At 33.4% G+C, this 14,408-nt stretch overlaps 1 protein-coding gene across 1 annotated transcript; it reads left to right on the plus strand.

The window, feature by feature from the left end:
• Nucleotides 1–786: 786 nt before the first annotated feature.
• LOC133805061 (glycine--tRNA ligase, mitochondrial 1-like) lies at nucleotides 787–1,352 on the plus strand. The gene is made up of 2 exons (XM_062243164.1): nucleotides 787–1,082; nucleotides 1,186–1,352. Exons 1-2 carry the CDS (start codon nucleotides 802–804, stop codon nucleotides 1,331–1,333), a joined length of 429 nt encoding a protein of 142 aa, XP_062099148.1. The 5' UTR covers nucleotides 787–801; the 3' UTR covers nucleotides 1,334–1,352.
• The last annotated feature ends 13,056 nt before the right edge of the window (nucleotides 1,353–14,408 follow it).

Genomic DNA, 14,408 nt, shown 5'->3' on the forward strand with positions numbered 1-14,408 from the left:
TTGAACCTGTTTGCAATGCATTCTTGTTTACATTGGATTTGATTTTGGTTATATCTATTTTGGCCCATCTTTGCTTCTTAGACTATGAACTTTTTTTTTTGGCCTGATGATGATAGTTTTACACACGAGTCTTCGGTTTGGTTTTATCTTTCTGCTCCCACCATTATCAACATTCATTATAAGCCTCCAAAGGCCATTTGCTGCATATTTTGTGTCAACGTATCGTTACTCTTATTATTATTGTTGTTCTCTAAAGGATAGAATAAATTATCTGTTGGAAGTGCATTTATGGTGGTTTTGGTGAATGTCAATGGTAGTGGTTGTAGTGGTAATGGTTTAACCTTCTGAATGATGTGATTGAATTTTTAGCAAGTTTTGCTACAAGGTGGCTTCAACATTGTTGTTTTCTTGAGGAACTTGTTGGATTGAGTACCACATTGTTGTTTAATGTCTACTCTCATTGATACTTTTCTGGGAATGGATTTCATTCTTTTCAGTACTTTTTTTTATTCAAACCATTGTTGTAAATATTGTATTTTGTTTCTCTTTGTAAAATTGTATTATATCTTTCTTCTTTTGATGTGTTCTCTGGAATTTGTATCTTAGATTGGACAGTTTTAGTCTACAATTTATTTCTAATACTTTACAATACTATTAAAATTGATTTAGTTATGATTTCTTGTTAAAATTATTTTATTTGTAATTTACTTTTCTAAAATGTTCTTACAGTGGCAAAATCTATTTTTATATGCTAGAGTAAATTGTTTTTTTCTTCCCCATGTTGATAAATTTACTGACCTTATGGTTAAAGATGAGAGAACTGGGACTTGCTATCGTGCCGATCACTTGCTCAAGGACTTCTGCAGTGAAAAGCTTCAAAAAGACCTTTCCATAACTGCCAAGGAGGCTGCAGAACTGAAGCGCATACTTGCTATTTTGGATGATCTTTTAGCTGAAGAGCTGGGTGCCAAACTTAAGGAGTATGGAATTACAGCTCCAGACACTAAGAATCCACTTTCTGATCCATATCCATTCAATCTTATGTTCCAAACATCAATAGGCCCATCTGGCTTGAGCCCTGGGTGAGCACGATACATTTTGGTACTAATTATTCTTAGCGATTCTTTTTTATTAAGACTCCTGTTTGGTCAGTAATGATATGTAATTAAATCTCCTCTGCTGTAGGTTCATGCGGCCAGAAACTGCACAGGGCATATTTGTTAACTTCAGGGACTTGTACTATTACAATGGGAACAAGCTTCCTTTTGCTGCTGCTCAAATTGGCCAGGCTTTCAGAAATGAGGTTCTTAATTTTCTTATCTTTGGACTTTAGCACTTATGTTTGCATAGGATGCTCATATTAGTTCTAATTGGTAACGAGTCTTTGTAACTAGTATTTTGGTCCTCTCCTTTCTTATAAGAATAAAAAATAGCCCTGTAATGTAGCTGTTGCATTCCTTAGTGCTATGCTTCTTTTGTACCCAAAACTGTGTCCCATTGATCTGTGACAGTGTTGCAAGGTCCATTTTTTTTTAAATAAAACCTTAAACAATATCTCATTCCAAGAATACTGTATATATCTGCAGATTTCTCCCCGACAAGAGCTTTTGAGAGTTCGTGAATTTACACTTGCTGAGATTGAACACTTTGTGGATCCCGAAGACAAATCTCACCCAAACTTTGCAGAAGTTGCAAAATTGGAGTTTCTAATGTTCCCAAGGGAAGAACAAATGTCTGGCGAGTCTGCGAAGAAAATTTGTCTGGGTGATGCAGTTGCCAGGGTTTGTTTACATAACTTTTATTCAATATCTTCTTTTCTCTGCTCCCTTGTCTCTAAGCATGTGATGATGATTACAGTGCTATATAGTTTCTTCTTCTTCATGTTTTCTACAGTATATATCTTTTACCAAACTGTACAATAACACTTTTGAAGTAATGAAAATGTGTTTTTATTTTTTTACTTTTGGACATATCACTCTGTTTGTTTGATTTTCTTTCTGCCTACATAGCCAGTCAGGTGGATAAGTTAATATTTATCTATTACATATTTGGTTTCGAAAAGTAGTGGATACAATAAGGTACTAAAGAGTAACTGAAATAATAAGTTACCTGGCAGAAGAATAAATTCAGATTTTTTAAAAATGTATTCTCTAAATTGGAGCCTCTTTAGACAAATTTTGTTTGACCAACAACATGCATTAAACTTTTCCAGCTGTTTTGACTGTTAGTTTCAGTATTTTGATTTTTTTGTACAATGTTTTAGGACTAGGCATTTGGTTTATCATTTTCAGCACTGCTTGGGGATAATATCTACAACTTTGGCGAGCTGCTGGCACATCCTATTGTAAGAATATCTCTGCCCTACTCTGTGTGTGTGTGTGTATTTTTTCCCTTCTTTCTACTCAACTTGCCTTAGTTGCTCTAACTTTTTTTCCCATTTTACAATTGGAAATATTTCATGTTGAATGTGCTTGTGATGTGTAACAATTTTCCATTTTGGTGATTTAAAGTTCGTTCTTCTCAAGATTCTTGTAGTGCCTTGACATACTTACTTACCCTCTTATATATATCATCCTGGGGTGTATTAGTACAAGGTGAAATCCTTATTAGTATCTTATTGAAAAAAATCCTTTACATCACCGGTAGTGGTTTACAAGGGATGGCATGTATAGGGATGATATTCTAAATCCATTAGCCATGTATCTTTCTTACTTCTCATTATTTGTTCTTGTTATTTATTGATTTGTTTTTGTGGTCTTATTTTTTTAGTCTTATTCTTGTGGTACATGTAGCTCATCTAAACTTTAGTTAACAAGAAAGAGTAAAAACGTGATAAAACTGAAGCAATTGTATTATTAAGACATAAATAATATATACAAGTCATGTTTATCAATAGTTATCTAAATAAGAAACTGTGGAAATATTGAGTTTGAAGACACTTAAAAATCAATCCCAGGAAAAAAAAAAACAAGCAATCTTACTTCACTTAGAACCCCCATAAAATACAATGAGAAAACCCTTCCAAGGCATCTCTATACATTCTTGTAATAATATTGGTGTTTTTATTTTTAAAAACTCATGTTGAAAATATTTGAAAAAAATAAGCAATAGTTGACATTAAATCAGATTTTATTTAATTAAATAAGAAAAGGAAGATAAAAATACATATGTCTGTATATGTGTATATGCACACATATGCACACATATTCTACTCAGGAAACACTATGTTCTGTCTTGCTAATGACATATATGTCTCAGAATTTTTTTCTGCTCATATTTACAACTTTTGCTTAATATATTCTACATATATTTATATGTGTATATAATCTTTTGGGTTAATAGCTGGAACTAGAAATTAATAAAAACTAGCTTGGTTAAATACTAAAATACTTCAGCTATTAGTTTTAAATACTAAAACCGAAAGTTTCAACATATTTTCACTCCAAGAATTATGGTAGGAGAAGTATCACAATTTTCATCTCTGTCTCCTTTGATAGCTTGTTTTGTTCCCTGAATAAAATGGGTACTAGTTGACCTCATTTTGTCTTGTTTCTATGGGAAACAGAGTTAATTTAACAGTTGGTCTTGAAGGGCTGGCTGGGCAGACTATTGCCTTGGCATTTGTTGGAATGTCAATTGCAGTGCTTCCAATATGTCCTGGTTAGTATGAATCTTCTTGAAATTAGAATATGATGTTTGAATATTAAGAATTAACAGTTGGATAATTTTCTATTTTACTTGTTTCTTGGTTGAGCATATAGTTAGTATTTTTTATTTTGTATAGATGTGATCTCAATCATTAGGCCAGAAGTAAATGAGGGTTTGAATAAGTATCCATATGTTAAAAAGCTATGTTCAAGAACAGTTGCTAACACTTGGTATATGTTTGTCTCAGTATCTTATGTTCTGTTATGAGTTTTTTGGTTTTTTTGATAAATGTCTTTCTTCAATTTTTTCTAGTTGACTTGGAGCTTTTAGAGTTTCATTTGGGGTCTGAGACTGTAATACCTGTACAGTACAAAGTTACCATTAGTAAGTATAGCACATACTTTAATCTTAGCACTAGACCTTATATATATATAATTTAGTTAAATCAGTTAGTTTAGTTAAGTTATTGAGAATAATTTTGAGCTTAGTACTAGACCTTATATGCCTAAATTAGTATAGCACATAACGTTATGCATACAAGAAACAAATGGCAGAAAATGAAATAGATTTTCTTTTGCTTCTAGCTTGCAACTAAAGTTGAATGATTAAGCATAAAGTATGATTGAGTTCTTCTATATCATATATAGACCTTTTCTTCAAAAATCATAAACTTGACACTAAAGCCAAGAGTTTAGAACACAAACAGGAAACAGAAATTTAAGACATACCAGAAACCGTCACCTCAAAACATCGATTCTTCTCATGTTTGATTTTTTATTTTATTGTTTTTCTTTATGATTTTGTTGTATAAGAAGTCAAAGTGTGATTCTGTTTTTATTCTTTAATTTTTTTGGGGATATATTGACAGAATTTAGAGTTCTGGAATCAATTCTTTCTCACATACTTTTTTATCATTGAGAATGATATATTTGTTATCTTGATACATTTCACAAGCCTTGTTTTAAGTTGCATGTTTTGTTGCTTCAGTCGTTGTTTTGCATGGTAGTACATCTTGCTATACCCTGCTGTTTCGTCAAGTTTTGGAGTTATTACAAATTTAATTTAAACTTTATATGCTTACAGGTGGAAACTAGCTTAAGTCTTATGTTCTTAATAATAAAATGACTTTTTTTTACAATGTGCAGGTATATTGAGATGATTTCTTTGGAGCAATTCTTGACAACATTTGTAGTTGAGGCCTTTAGAATGGAAGAATGTATTTCACTAATTTTTGTATACATTTCTTGTTTTGTATTTAGTGATAAAGGAATCTGAATTGGGCATAAATTATGTTGTAATATGATTTCTTAAGCCTAGACTAGTAGACTAAATATTGTAATTACATTTGAGTAATTAATAAAAATCTATTTATGTTACCTTATTTGGCTTCAACTTTCATATTTGTTTTCCTAGTTTTGTGTAAGTAAAAAAAGATTATGTTTCTCTAAGCTAATATAACACATGTGTTATACTAAAGTGTAGTATAACACAAAAAAATGTGTTATACTAAAGTGTAGTATAATACAAAAAATGTGTTATACTAAAAAAAAATGTGTTATACTAAAGTGTAGTATAACACAAAAAAAGTGTTATATAATCGACTATAAATAACATAATTAAACACTTATCTATATATTAAAATAACAAAGAAATTGTGTTATCGTTGACAGTACAGTAACACATCTGTATAACACTGATAAAGTGTTATGTAAAGTACCCTGACCTACGATAACATAGTCGGTCTTAACACATCAGAAAGTGTAATTGTATGTTTTGATAACACATTTTCGGTGTTATTAAAAGCATTTTTTCTTGTAGTGTGGTGTATTTCGAAATCCCTAGGTGCCTAAAGATTGATTTGCTTGTGTTCTTGAACACTACCATGGAGGTAATGGGATTCTCTACCCTTTTGTTGATTTGATATTGATTTAATTCATGTTTATGGTCATGGATTAATATTTGATGTTTTGAGAAAATATGTCTACGTTTGATCATATGGTTTTGATGAATATGTGTATGATGATGATCTCTTTATTAGAAGCATGATTAAGTTTTAATTAAATTTTTGAAACAAGAGGATATCTTTGTGTATGTTTTGTCCTAGCATTTTATTTCTTTTGAGTTTTGAACATGTTTCTTGATTAAGGGGTTTGTTGTTGTGGCATATAGGTTTCGGCCAAGAGAAGATGTGGTCTTCTATGGTTGTGTCAATATTTTTATTTCAATTGTATTTTTGGTTGGATAAAAATGCATGATAAATTTTGGAAAATTATTTTGGTAAAAGGACGTATAGTGTTTCGACCTAGGGTATTTTAAAAGGATTATGAGTTGTGTTTTGTTTCTTTATTCTTTTTAAATCATTGAGTAATGAGTGTGACATCCAGTGTTTTGAACACCCGTTAGTAGCCGGTTAAAGCCAGAGAAGAATTATATGGAATATTATTTGATAAATAATATTATATGAAATTGTGTTATTTCATGAATTTTTATAGTCGTTCTGATGATCTGGTAAAAGGTCTAGGCTTATGCAAAGAACGATTGGTCTTGGACCAAGGGGTAAACTCTAATGGGAGAAAAATCTCGGATTAAATAAAATAGGGAATACTATGGCATAAAATATTTTGGCAACTGAGACTTTATAGTCGAGCCAATAAATTTAAGAGAATTGATTGAGGTTTGAATTCTAATCAACCAAGTTTAAGAATGAGAATTTCTTGTTCATACATTTAAGGGTATTTTGGTCAATATGTGATAAATTGCCAAAATTATGTGATATTGTGCAGATTTTATTTTTGGTCACAAATTAATTTAATTAATTATGCTTGGAAATTTATAAACTATAGGGTAAAAACTTAGGGAATTTTAGAGAAACAAAATTACCAAATGGCCCTTGAGTTCCTTATAAAGTGAGGTGAAATAAGCAAGGGCATAAGAGTCATTTCCAAAGGAGGAGAGAGATAGGGGTGGGCAGCAAGACTAGGTCCTAGGGCTCTCAAGTGCTAGGAGACATACCCCAAAGAGAATAGGAAAGGTCTTACCCCACTTACAAGTTAAGGAAAAATAATCATTTTCCTCACAAATAGTTTTTTTTTCTCTCAAAAATCTTTCCTCTCTTCCATTTGCTCTCTCTAACCAAAAACCCCACTAAATCCTATCCTCCATTGCTGCAACCAAGTCCCTTCATAGCTAACTACACTCACCCCCTCCATTGGAGAAAGAAGAAGCTCAAGGAGGAATCTTTGCTTGGAGTAAGTATCAAACCTTGTACATCTTTTCTTCTCTTTCCCTTCAAACTTGAAACCCTACGGGTTTATTGTGCATCCATATAATCTAATAGCCATGCATGGCATTGATCTTGTATTCTAGGGTTCAAGAGAAACTTGTACTAGTTGGATCTCAAAGATTGAGCACTTTTGTCATCAAGTAAAGCAAGGTAAGAAATCTTGGTAGTTGCATGTTCTTGTCCCCCATCTAAGTCTTTCTACCCTAATCCTTTCTTAAAAATCTTCATGTGGGACTTTGGGGCTCGGTTTTGAGAGTGTAGAGCACAAAGGGAAGTTTTGAGGAGCTAAGGAATACATCTCCTAGCTTGGGCTTTCAAAAGGTAGAAATTTATGGTTTTTCTTTGAGTTTTGTGATGATATTTTTAGATCTGGTTGTATAGGGCATTTCAATGGTTTTTGAGCTTAATTTTATGCTTATGATTGAGGTTGTGTGATATGATGAATTTGCATGCATGTATGTGGCATGCTGCCAAAATTCGTTGTCTGGCTTCCAACGGGTCAAATCGTACCCTACTCCATCTGTTTATGAAAATAATTTTTGTATTTGTGTAATTCTTGGTGAGTACTTAATGTTAGGCTTTGTAAAATCACAAAAAAGTATTTTAAGCCAAAGTAATGCACTTTTTGCATTGTGATGAAAATCTGGAACATTTCTGGGCAACATGCACTGCCCAAATTTCTTTATCTTTTGAACGGGTTTTACTCATATAAAAGTTATGAATTTTGGTAGGATGTTAGTTGATACATTTATAAGGGTCCCTATAAAATGTTAGAGGAAAATGTGTTATGGTTTAAAAGAAATAACTTTTCAAAGTTTTCCCTAAAAGCTGGAAACAAAACTTCTGGGCAGCAAGCACTGCCCATATTTCTTCAAATATTTAAATGGCTTTTATTATTCAAAAAATTATGAAATTTAAAGGAATCTAGTTTAGATATGTGTCAGGGCTCCTGTAAAATTTTAGAAAGAACTGTGATACGATTTAAGAAACAAAATTTTCAAATTTGCCCTAAAATCTAGAAAAAAACTCCTTGGCAGCAAACATTGCCCATATTTCTTTAATTGTTTGAATGGGTTTTACAATCCCAAAAATTATGAAATTTGGAAAGAAGCTAGTTTAGATATGTATCAAGATCCTTGTAAAATTTTAGAGAAAACTGTGCCATGATTTAAGAGAAATAATTTTTCTAAGTTTGCCCTAAAATTTGAAACGTAGTAATTTCGAACCATAACAAAGAGTGATTTTTGGGAGGTTATTTTTCCTAACCTAAAACGAGTTTTGATGTGAGACTTTCACCTAGTTCCCATCCTTATGACATAGAATACATGAACGATAGTTTAAGGGCTTTGGCCAAATAAAAAAACTCAACTTAGGGCAAAAATTTAATAAATGGGTCCTCATCACATTAAATCAATTAGTTAAAGTGAAATTTTGGAAATGGAAAGAAATAGTTCTTTTGCATAGGTAATTAAGGATTTGAAGGTTTAACCAGTCCCTAATCAGCTTGAGTTAAATAAAGTTTGGATTTTACCATTTTTATAAATTAAGGATCCAATTTCCCTTCTTTTCAAAAGTAATATAAAATGAGATTCTAGGTTACAGATAAAAATAGTAAAAAATGGGAGTTTAGGTTATAAAGAAACTTTACGAACAAAGGATAACCTTGTCAGATAATAATAGTTAAAGGGTCAAGAAAGCGATTTTTTTGTATATGATAGAAAGCGATGAACTTCATAAAAGAGCAAAAAACTATGGTATTTTTATAAAGACAAGAATTGTTAAAACTCTCTTTTCTAAAACCAAAGGAAAAGTTATCATATAATAAACTTCTTTCTTGAAAGAATATTAAAACACACGGTACAGAGACCGTGTCGCGGTGAGGCCGATTTTCTTATGATAACTTAAAGAGTGAAACGAAAATTTGGCCTTATACACTGTGAAGTGTATAGGAGGCTATAGTATAGAGTCTATGAGAATTTATTGCATGCAGTTATTGTAGAATATTAGTTATAAGAATATGTCATAGTTTAATCCGAGTATATTGTACTAATTACAGTAACTGCCAAAGGCAAAATGAATAGCGGTATTAAAGATCTAGTTAGGAACTAAGGACTACAAGTAAGTTAGCATTTCTCTTCTTGGCTATGACATGAATATACTAGTGTGTGCTTGTAGTAGAAAATTACACTAGTCTTTTTTGGGTCGTTAAGACCAGGGTATGCTTAATACCTACTCTTGCAATGCTTTTTCATTCTGCGGCTAAATGGTAAGTAGGTTTATGTTGGAGCCAGAACCTTACCATAATAATGTCCTGGTTGGAGCCAGAACACGGTAAGCTAAAGTCTGGGTCGAAGCCAAGACATGGTAAAAATATAGTCTGTATTGGAGACAAGGCAATGCTAATATAGGCCGGGTTGGAGCCAGGGCATGGTAAAAATGTAAGTCCGGGTCGGAGCCAAGACATGGTAAAAATATAGTCCGGGTTGGAGCCAGGACATGGTAAGCACATATATTTCGGGTTGGATCCAGAACAATGGTAATATAGTTCGGCTGAAGCCAGGACATTAATGTTGGAACCGGATTGAGGCCCGGATCCCTTGCTATTAATCTATTGAATAGTTATGATATGTGTTATATATCTTGAATGTTCTGGGAATCTTCTGAGTGCAAGTTATTGTGATATGTGTGAACTTGGTTGTTCAAAACAGGCAAAGTATTTATTTCAGATATGGTTATATATCTTGAATGTCTGGGATTTTATGAGTGCAGGTTATTATGATATGTATGAAAATTGGTTGTTGGGTGCAACCAAAGTGCTTGACTTTTTTTTTATGGTTATTAATGAGAATTGTATGATAGGGTTGGAACTTATCCAATACCCTAATGACTAGTAGCAACATCTACCTTAGGTTGCCTCATTACTAGGTTTTAGTATACTTGTGTGTAAGACTATTCTTGCTAAGCTTTGTCGCTTACCTAGTTGTTCATGTTGTAGGTATGTGCAAAGACAAAGTGGATTAGTGAGCACCGAAGTTTCTTGTGGATATTTACATGTGGCCTGACCTGGGGAGGTTTTTAATGGATCACCATTTAGAAAAGAAAAAGCTGGAAGTATGTTATTTCTTTGGGATAATTGTTTTGTTATAACTCTGTTGAAGGGTAGTTGTATTTCTATTTGCTAAACTAAAAGTGTGCGCACATGATATTTTTAAAAGTTTTTTTTATATGGATTTTCGGTACAATGAGTTAAAAGTAAAAAGTTTAAATTTCCACACGATTTTGGTCTTGTATGTTTTGGGTCGTTATAATGAGCATGTTGATAATTGAAGCATTGTCATGTTAGTATACTACGAGTATTTCTTCCATGAGTGTTTGTTGTGGTGAAGGTTGTGTAGTAATTTTGATTGTTAGTTTTGCATGTTTAATTGTGATATTGAGGTGTTCAAAGTGTAAAAACATGTTAGGACAAATTGTTAGATTGTTAAAAGATTAATAAGCATTGTATATATGCACTTTTATGATTTTATGAGAACTCTGATTTTTATTTGAATAAAATGTTGTTTGGCAAGTATGATTGAAAGAGAGTAATTTCATGCTATGATTTCATGATATATGCTAAAGATGAAAATGATTAGTTTCATATATTTTGTTATTTCCTTTCAGTAAGAAAACCTATGATTTTATGTGAACTTATATGCTTAAAAGATAAAAGAAAATAAATAGAAGACATGCTGAATTTTATTTTTAGGTTTATGCGATTAGCAAGCATGTATATCTAAGGGTATTTTTTTTTTGTACCGTGATGATACTGTATTTATAACTATGAATTTTAAACAAATTTTGAATAATTGTGAATACCATGATTTTATGTGATTAGGTGTTCTAGAAAGTGAATTAGAAATAATTACATTTTATTTTTATTTTTAGAAAATTGTTATTTCTTATTTTGTGGTTGGATTCGAAAGCATGTTAGAACTTGATTAATTATTTTGGTATATTATTTCTAAATATAAATTATGAATAGTAAGCAAGTTGGTATATATGTTTGGATTAAAGTTTTGTATCATTTTCCTATTGTTGATTTAGGCCATGATTAGTTTGTGAGATTTTGGTTTTGATTTTTGGTATTAAGTTTTTATGCATGATTTCCTATGGTTTTAAGATATCAAAATGGCGGCAAGCATGCTAGGAAAATTAATAAGTAATTCGTTAAGTGTTAATAATGCTTGCTGATTTTTTGTTAAGAAATAAGTATATGATATCATAAACTTTGGCATAGTTTTCAAGAATGGTCTCACGTATGCATGTTACATACAAATGCATTTTAACATGTAATTATATCTTAATTGATTAAGTCTAAGGTCCTTGCCTAAAGACCTTTAAGGCTAATGTGTGTATTGACATTGTTTTTCATGATGTTATGTGTGACATGCAAATATGATTTTGTGTATGAGTTATGCTAGAATCTAGAAAGTTGTGCAACTTGTTATGAGATAGATATCGAGAGTGTATGGCCCATACACACGTGGAATATGTTTACAAGGGTTCGTGTGTGTTTTGCATGATATTAAGACAAGTGTTTTGACTATTATTCTAGGCTCGTTGTGAAGTATTCCTGCTCTTATTTTTCTTGGACCAGAGGTAAGGAAGTTAGCTAGATTTCTACTTTGTTTTGAATAGACTCTAGTTATGAATATGTATGTATTTTTTTGTGTTTGCTTAACCTAATGCTGCAGCATTATTAAAGGCAGACGTGCCTAAAATTCTGGCCAAAGGTGTGCTAGGTGAATTATGGCCAAAAGAGTGCCATGGAAGTGACCAAAAGGGAGTCACATGTGATCATTGGACAATAGAGGTGCCATGATATTTTTTTGTATGCTTATGATTATGTGCTTATGACCTTATGTTGTATGTTTATGCTCATGATGCAAATGATATTATGGTTATGATTGCAATCTTATGATGTACAATTATGCTTATGCCGCAAATAGTCTTATGTTTATGATTATGACTTATGATGATAATGATTGCTATAAGAAAAGTGTGTTAAGAATGTATGAGATATGTTTCTTATGCTTGTATGTCTTGTTTGTACTTCCTTACTGGGCTTTTAGCTCACCCCTTTACTTTTTTCCCTTGCAGGTAAACACAAGGTAGACTTGTTTGGCACGCATGGTGAGCTGAGTCAGTTTTCCATAAGTATGTATGTATGTTGCAGGGAGCCAATGAACGAGGAAACGATCTAGAACGTCATAGTGCCTTACAGTCTTTTTATATTAATTTATCAGTGGGATGTATTTTTTTGTCTTTGTTAAGACTGCATTAAACTCTCTTTTCTTTTGAACATTAGATCCAGTGGATGTATTTCCAATAAAGTCCCACTATATTTTCAGACAAAGTTATGAAATCTTTTGAACTATTATTAAAACTAGTATTTTTAATAAAGATAGGCAATTACGGGCATTATACTAGATGCCACATGCGGCACGATGTTGTGTACACCAATGATACATGTGGGATTTGTCCTAAGGAATGATTGGCATTAATTAAACTTCAAAGGAGTCATGGGGATCACCACTTATAAAGTATGTTTTTCCATATCTCAAAAGCAAAGAAACACATTTATAGACTAGGGGGCAGAAAAAGAGTCTACAAAAATGCCTGAAGGCCCTTTCATAGACTAGGGGCAAGTGTGAATGTCAAAATTCCATATCAAGTAAAGCACCCAAGAGGAGTCCCAAGAGACAGGAAAAGCCTTGGGTATCAAACTTGCACATTCCTGGAGCTTGGGGGGCGAGCTCAAGCCTCCATGGAGCTTATTATTTACTAAGAAACTAATGCGAGCATGGATAGATGACAAGAAAATCCAAACAAGATGCCAATGCCCAAGAATTGCTTTGAGGAGATGGAGGAGACATGAGGGTCAAGCTCACACCCCCTAGGACCCCATGGGCGAGCTCAGGGGGCGACCTGGGCGGCGAGCTCAGGGGGCGACTTGGGCGGCAAGCTCAACAAAGGAGTGAGCTTAGGGTGCGAGCTCAGGCCCCCCCCCCCCCCCCCCCCCCTGAAGCCCAATCACAAGTTCAACCCCTCCCCAAACAATGAAATGTGTGCAAGACTCCCTAGAAGCTAAGGAGATGATTTGGAGGGCCTCAACAAACTTGGAATACCAACTTAAGGCAATCCCTAATCTTGAAAGGAAATAAGTTCAGAGAGTTCCTATAGCCTGGAGGCAAAGTACCTCCTCGACCTTGAGCTATAAACGTCTTGTACTCAAGCTCTCAAGGACTTATTAAGGCATGGGTAAAGAGAAGGTACGAAAAAGGCCCAAGTAGTACGAAGTACGAATTAGACACGACTATTAAAAGAGTAGTGGTCGTACATAAGTCAGAAGAGTAGTGGTCTAATAAAGTACTAAGAGGAGGCACACCTCCTCCCACGCTTTCGACAAATTTCAGGCCCGACAGGCCTGAAGTCCAACACCATTAATGCCTGCTCCATTATCCTCTGAGGTTCCTTGTCATACCAACACCTCTTTGTCCCATTGGTACCATGTTTTTACTCAAATTCATTAGAGCTCCCCTATAAATAGGACCTTCCTTCCACTAAGAAAGGGGTCGGAAAATGATGCATTGTAACCATAATTTCTTGAGTAATACGAATATTCTCTAGATTTTCACTCTTCAACTTGATTCTAAGTTTAGATAGCTATCACAAATTCTTCAAAGTTTATTCACAGCTCTTCATTTATTTTTAAGCTCATAAGTTTTTCGATCTAACTTGGTTGACGAGTTCTTACCATTATTAGTTCTCTTCCTCTTGTCTCCTCTACTTGAAGCTTTTGCCTGATTTTGTCCCTTGTTCTTTTGTTCAACTTTTTCGAAAACAAAACACTTGACTTGTTCTTACTACACTTTTGCCCCAACCATCTCTTATATGTTTCTAAACAATTATTCAGAATAGTTGCCTCTTCTAAAGTTGCTTTAGCAAACAGAATTATATCATCTGCAAACATCAAGTGAGAAATTTTCAGGGCCAATTGAGCAATTTTAATCCCCTTCACTCTCCCATCATTTTGTTCTTTTGTGATTAGCTTAGACTCGTTGCAAAGCAAGAACAAGGATGGGGATAGGGGATCCCCTTATCTTAACCCTCGTTGAGGATGGAATTTCTTGAGCGAAGAACCGTTTAGCAGCATTGACAAAAAGACTGAAGACATGCACCACATGATTATTTTGCAAAAGTGTTTAAAAAAACCATTAGCTCTCATCACTCTCAACAGGAAAGGCCACTCCATGCGGTCATATGCTTTGTACATGTCAACTTTAATTTCCATAAGCCCTCCCTTCCCCTTTTTCCTCTTTATGTTGTGGACTATTTCTTGAGTTAGGATTTAGGCTTCTGTAATCCATCTTGCTGGAACAAAGGCTGCTTACATTGGAGATATAAGCTTCCCAATTACCCCTCCCATTCATTT

The sequence above is a fragment of the Humulus lupulus genome, chromosome X (genome assembly GCF_963169125.1).
Source record: "Humulus lupulus chromosome X, drHumLupu1.1, whole genome shotgun sequence".
NCBI lineage: Eukaryota > Viridiplantae > Streptophyta > Magnoliopsida > Rosales > Cannabaceae > Humulus > Humulus lupulus.

Bases quoted from the DNA above. Each gene is read 5' to 3' on its own strand.
- LOC133805061 (XM_062243164.1), top strand. From the start codon at position 802: ATGGTTAAAGATGAGAGAACTGGGACTTGCTATCGTGCCGATCACTTG. The intron at 1,083-1,185 runs GTGAGCACGATA...CCTCTGCTGTAG, and splicing joins CCATCTGGCTTGAGCCCTGG to GTTCATGCGGCCAGAAACTG.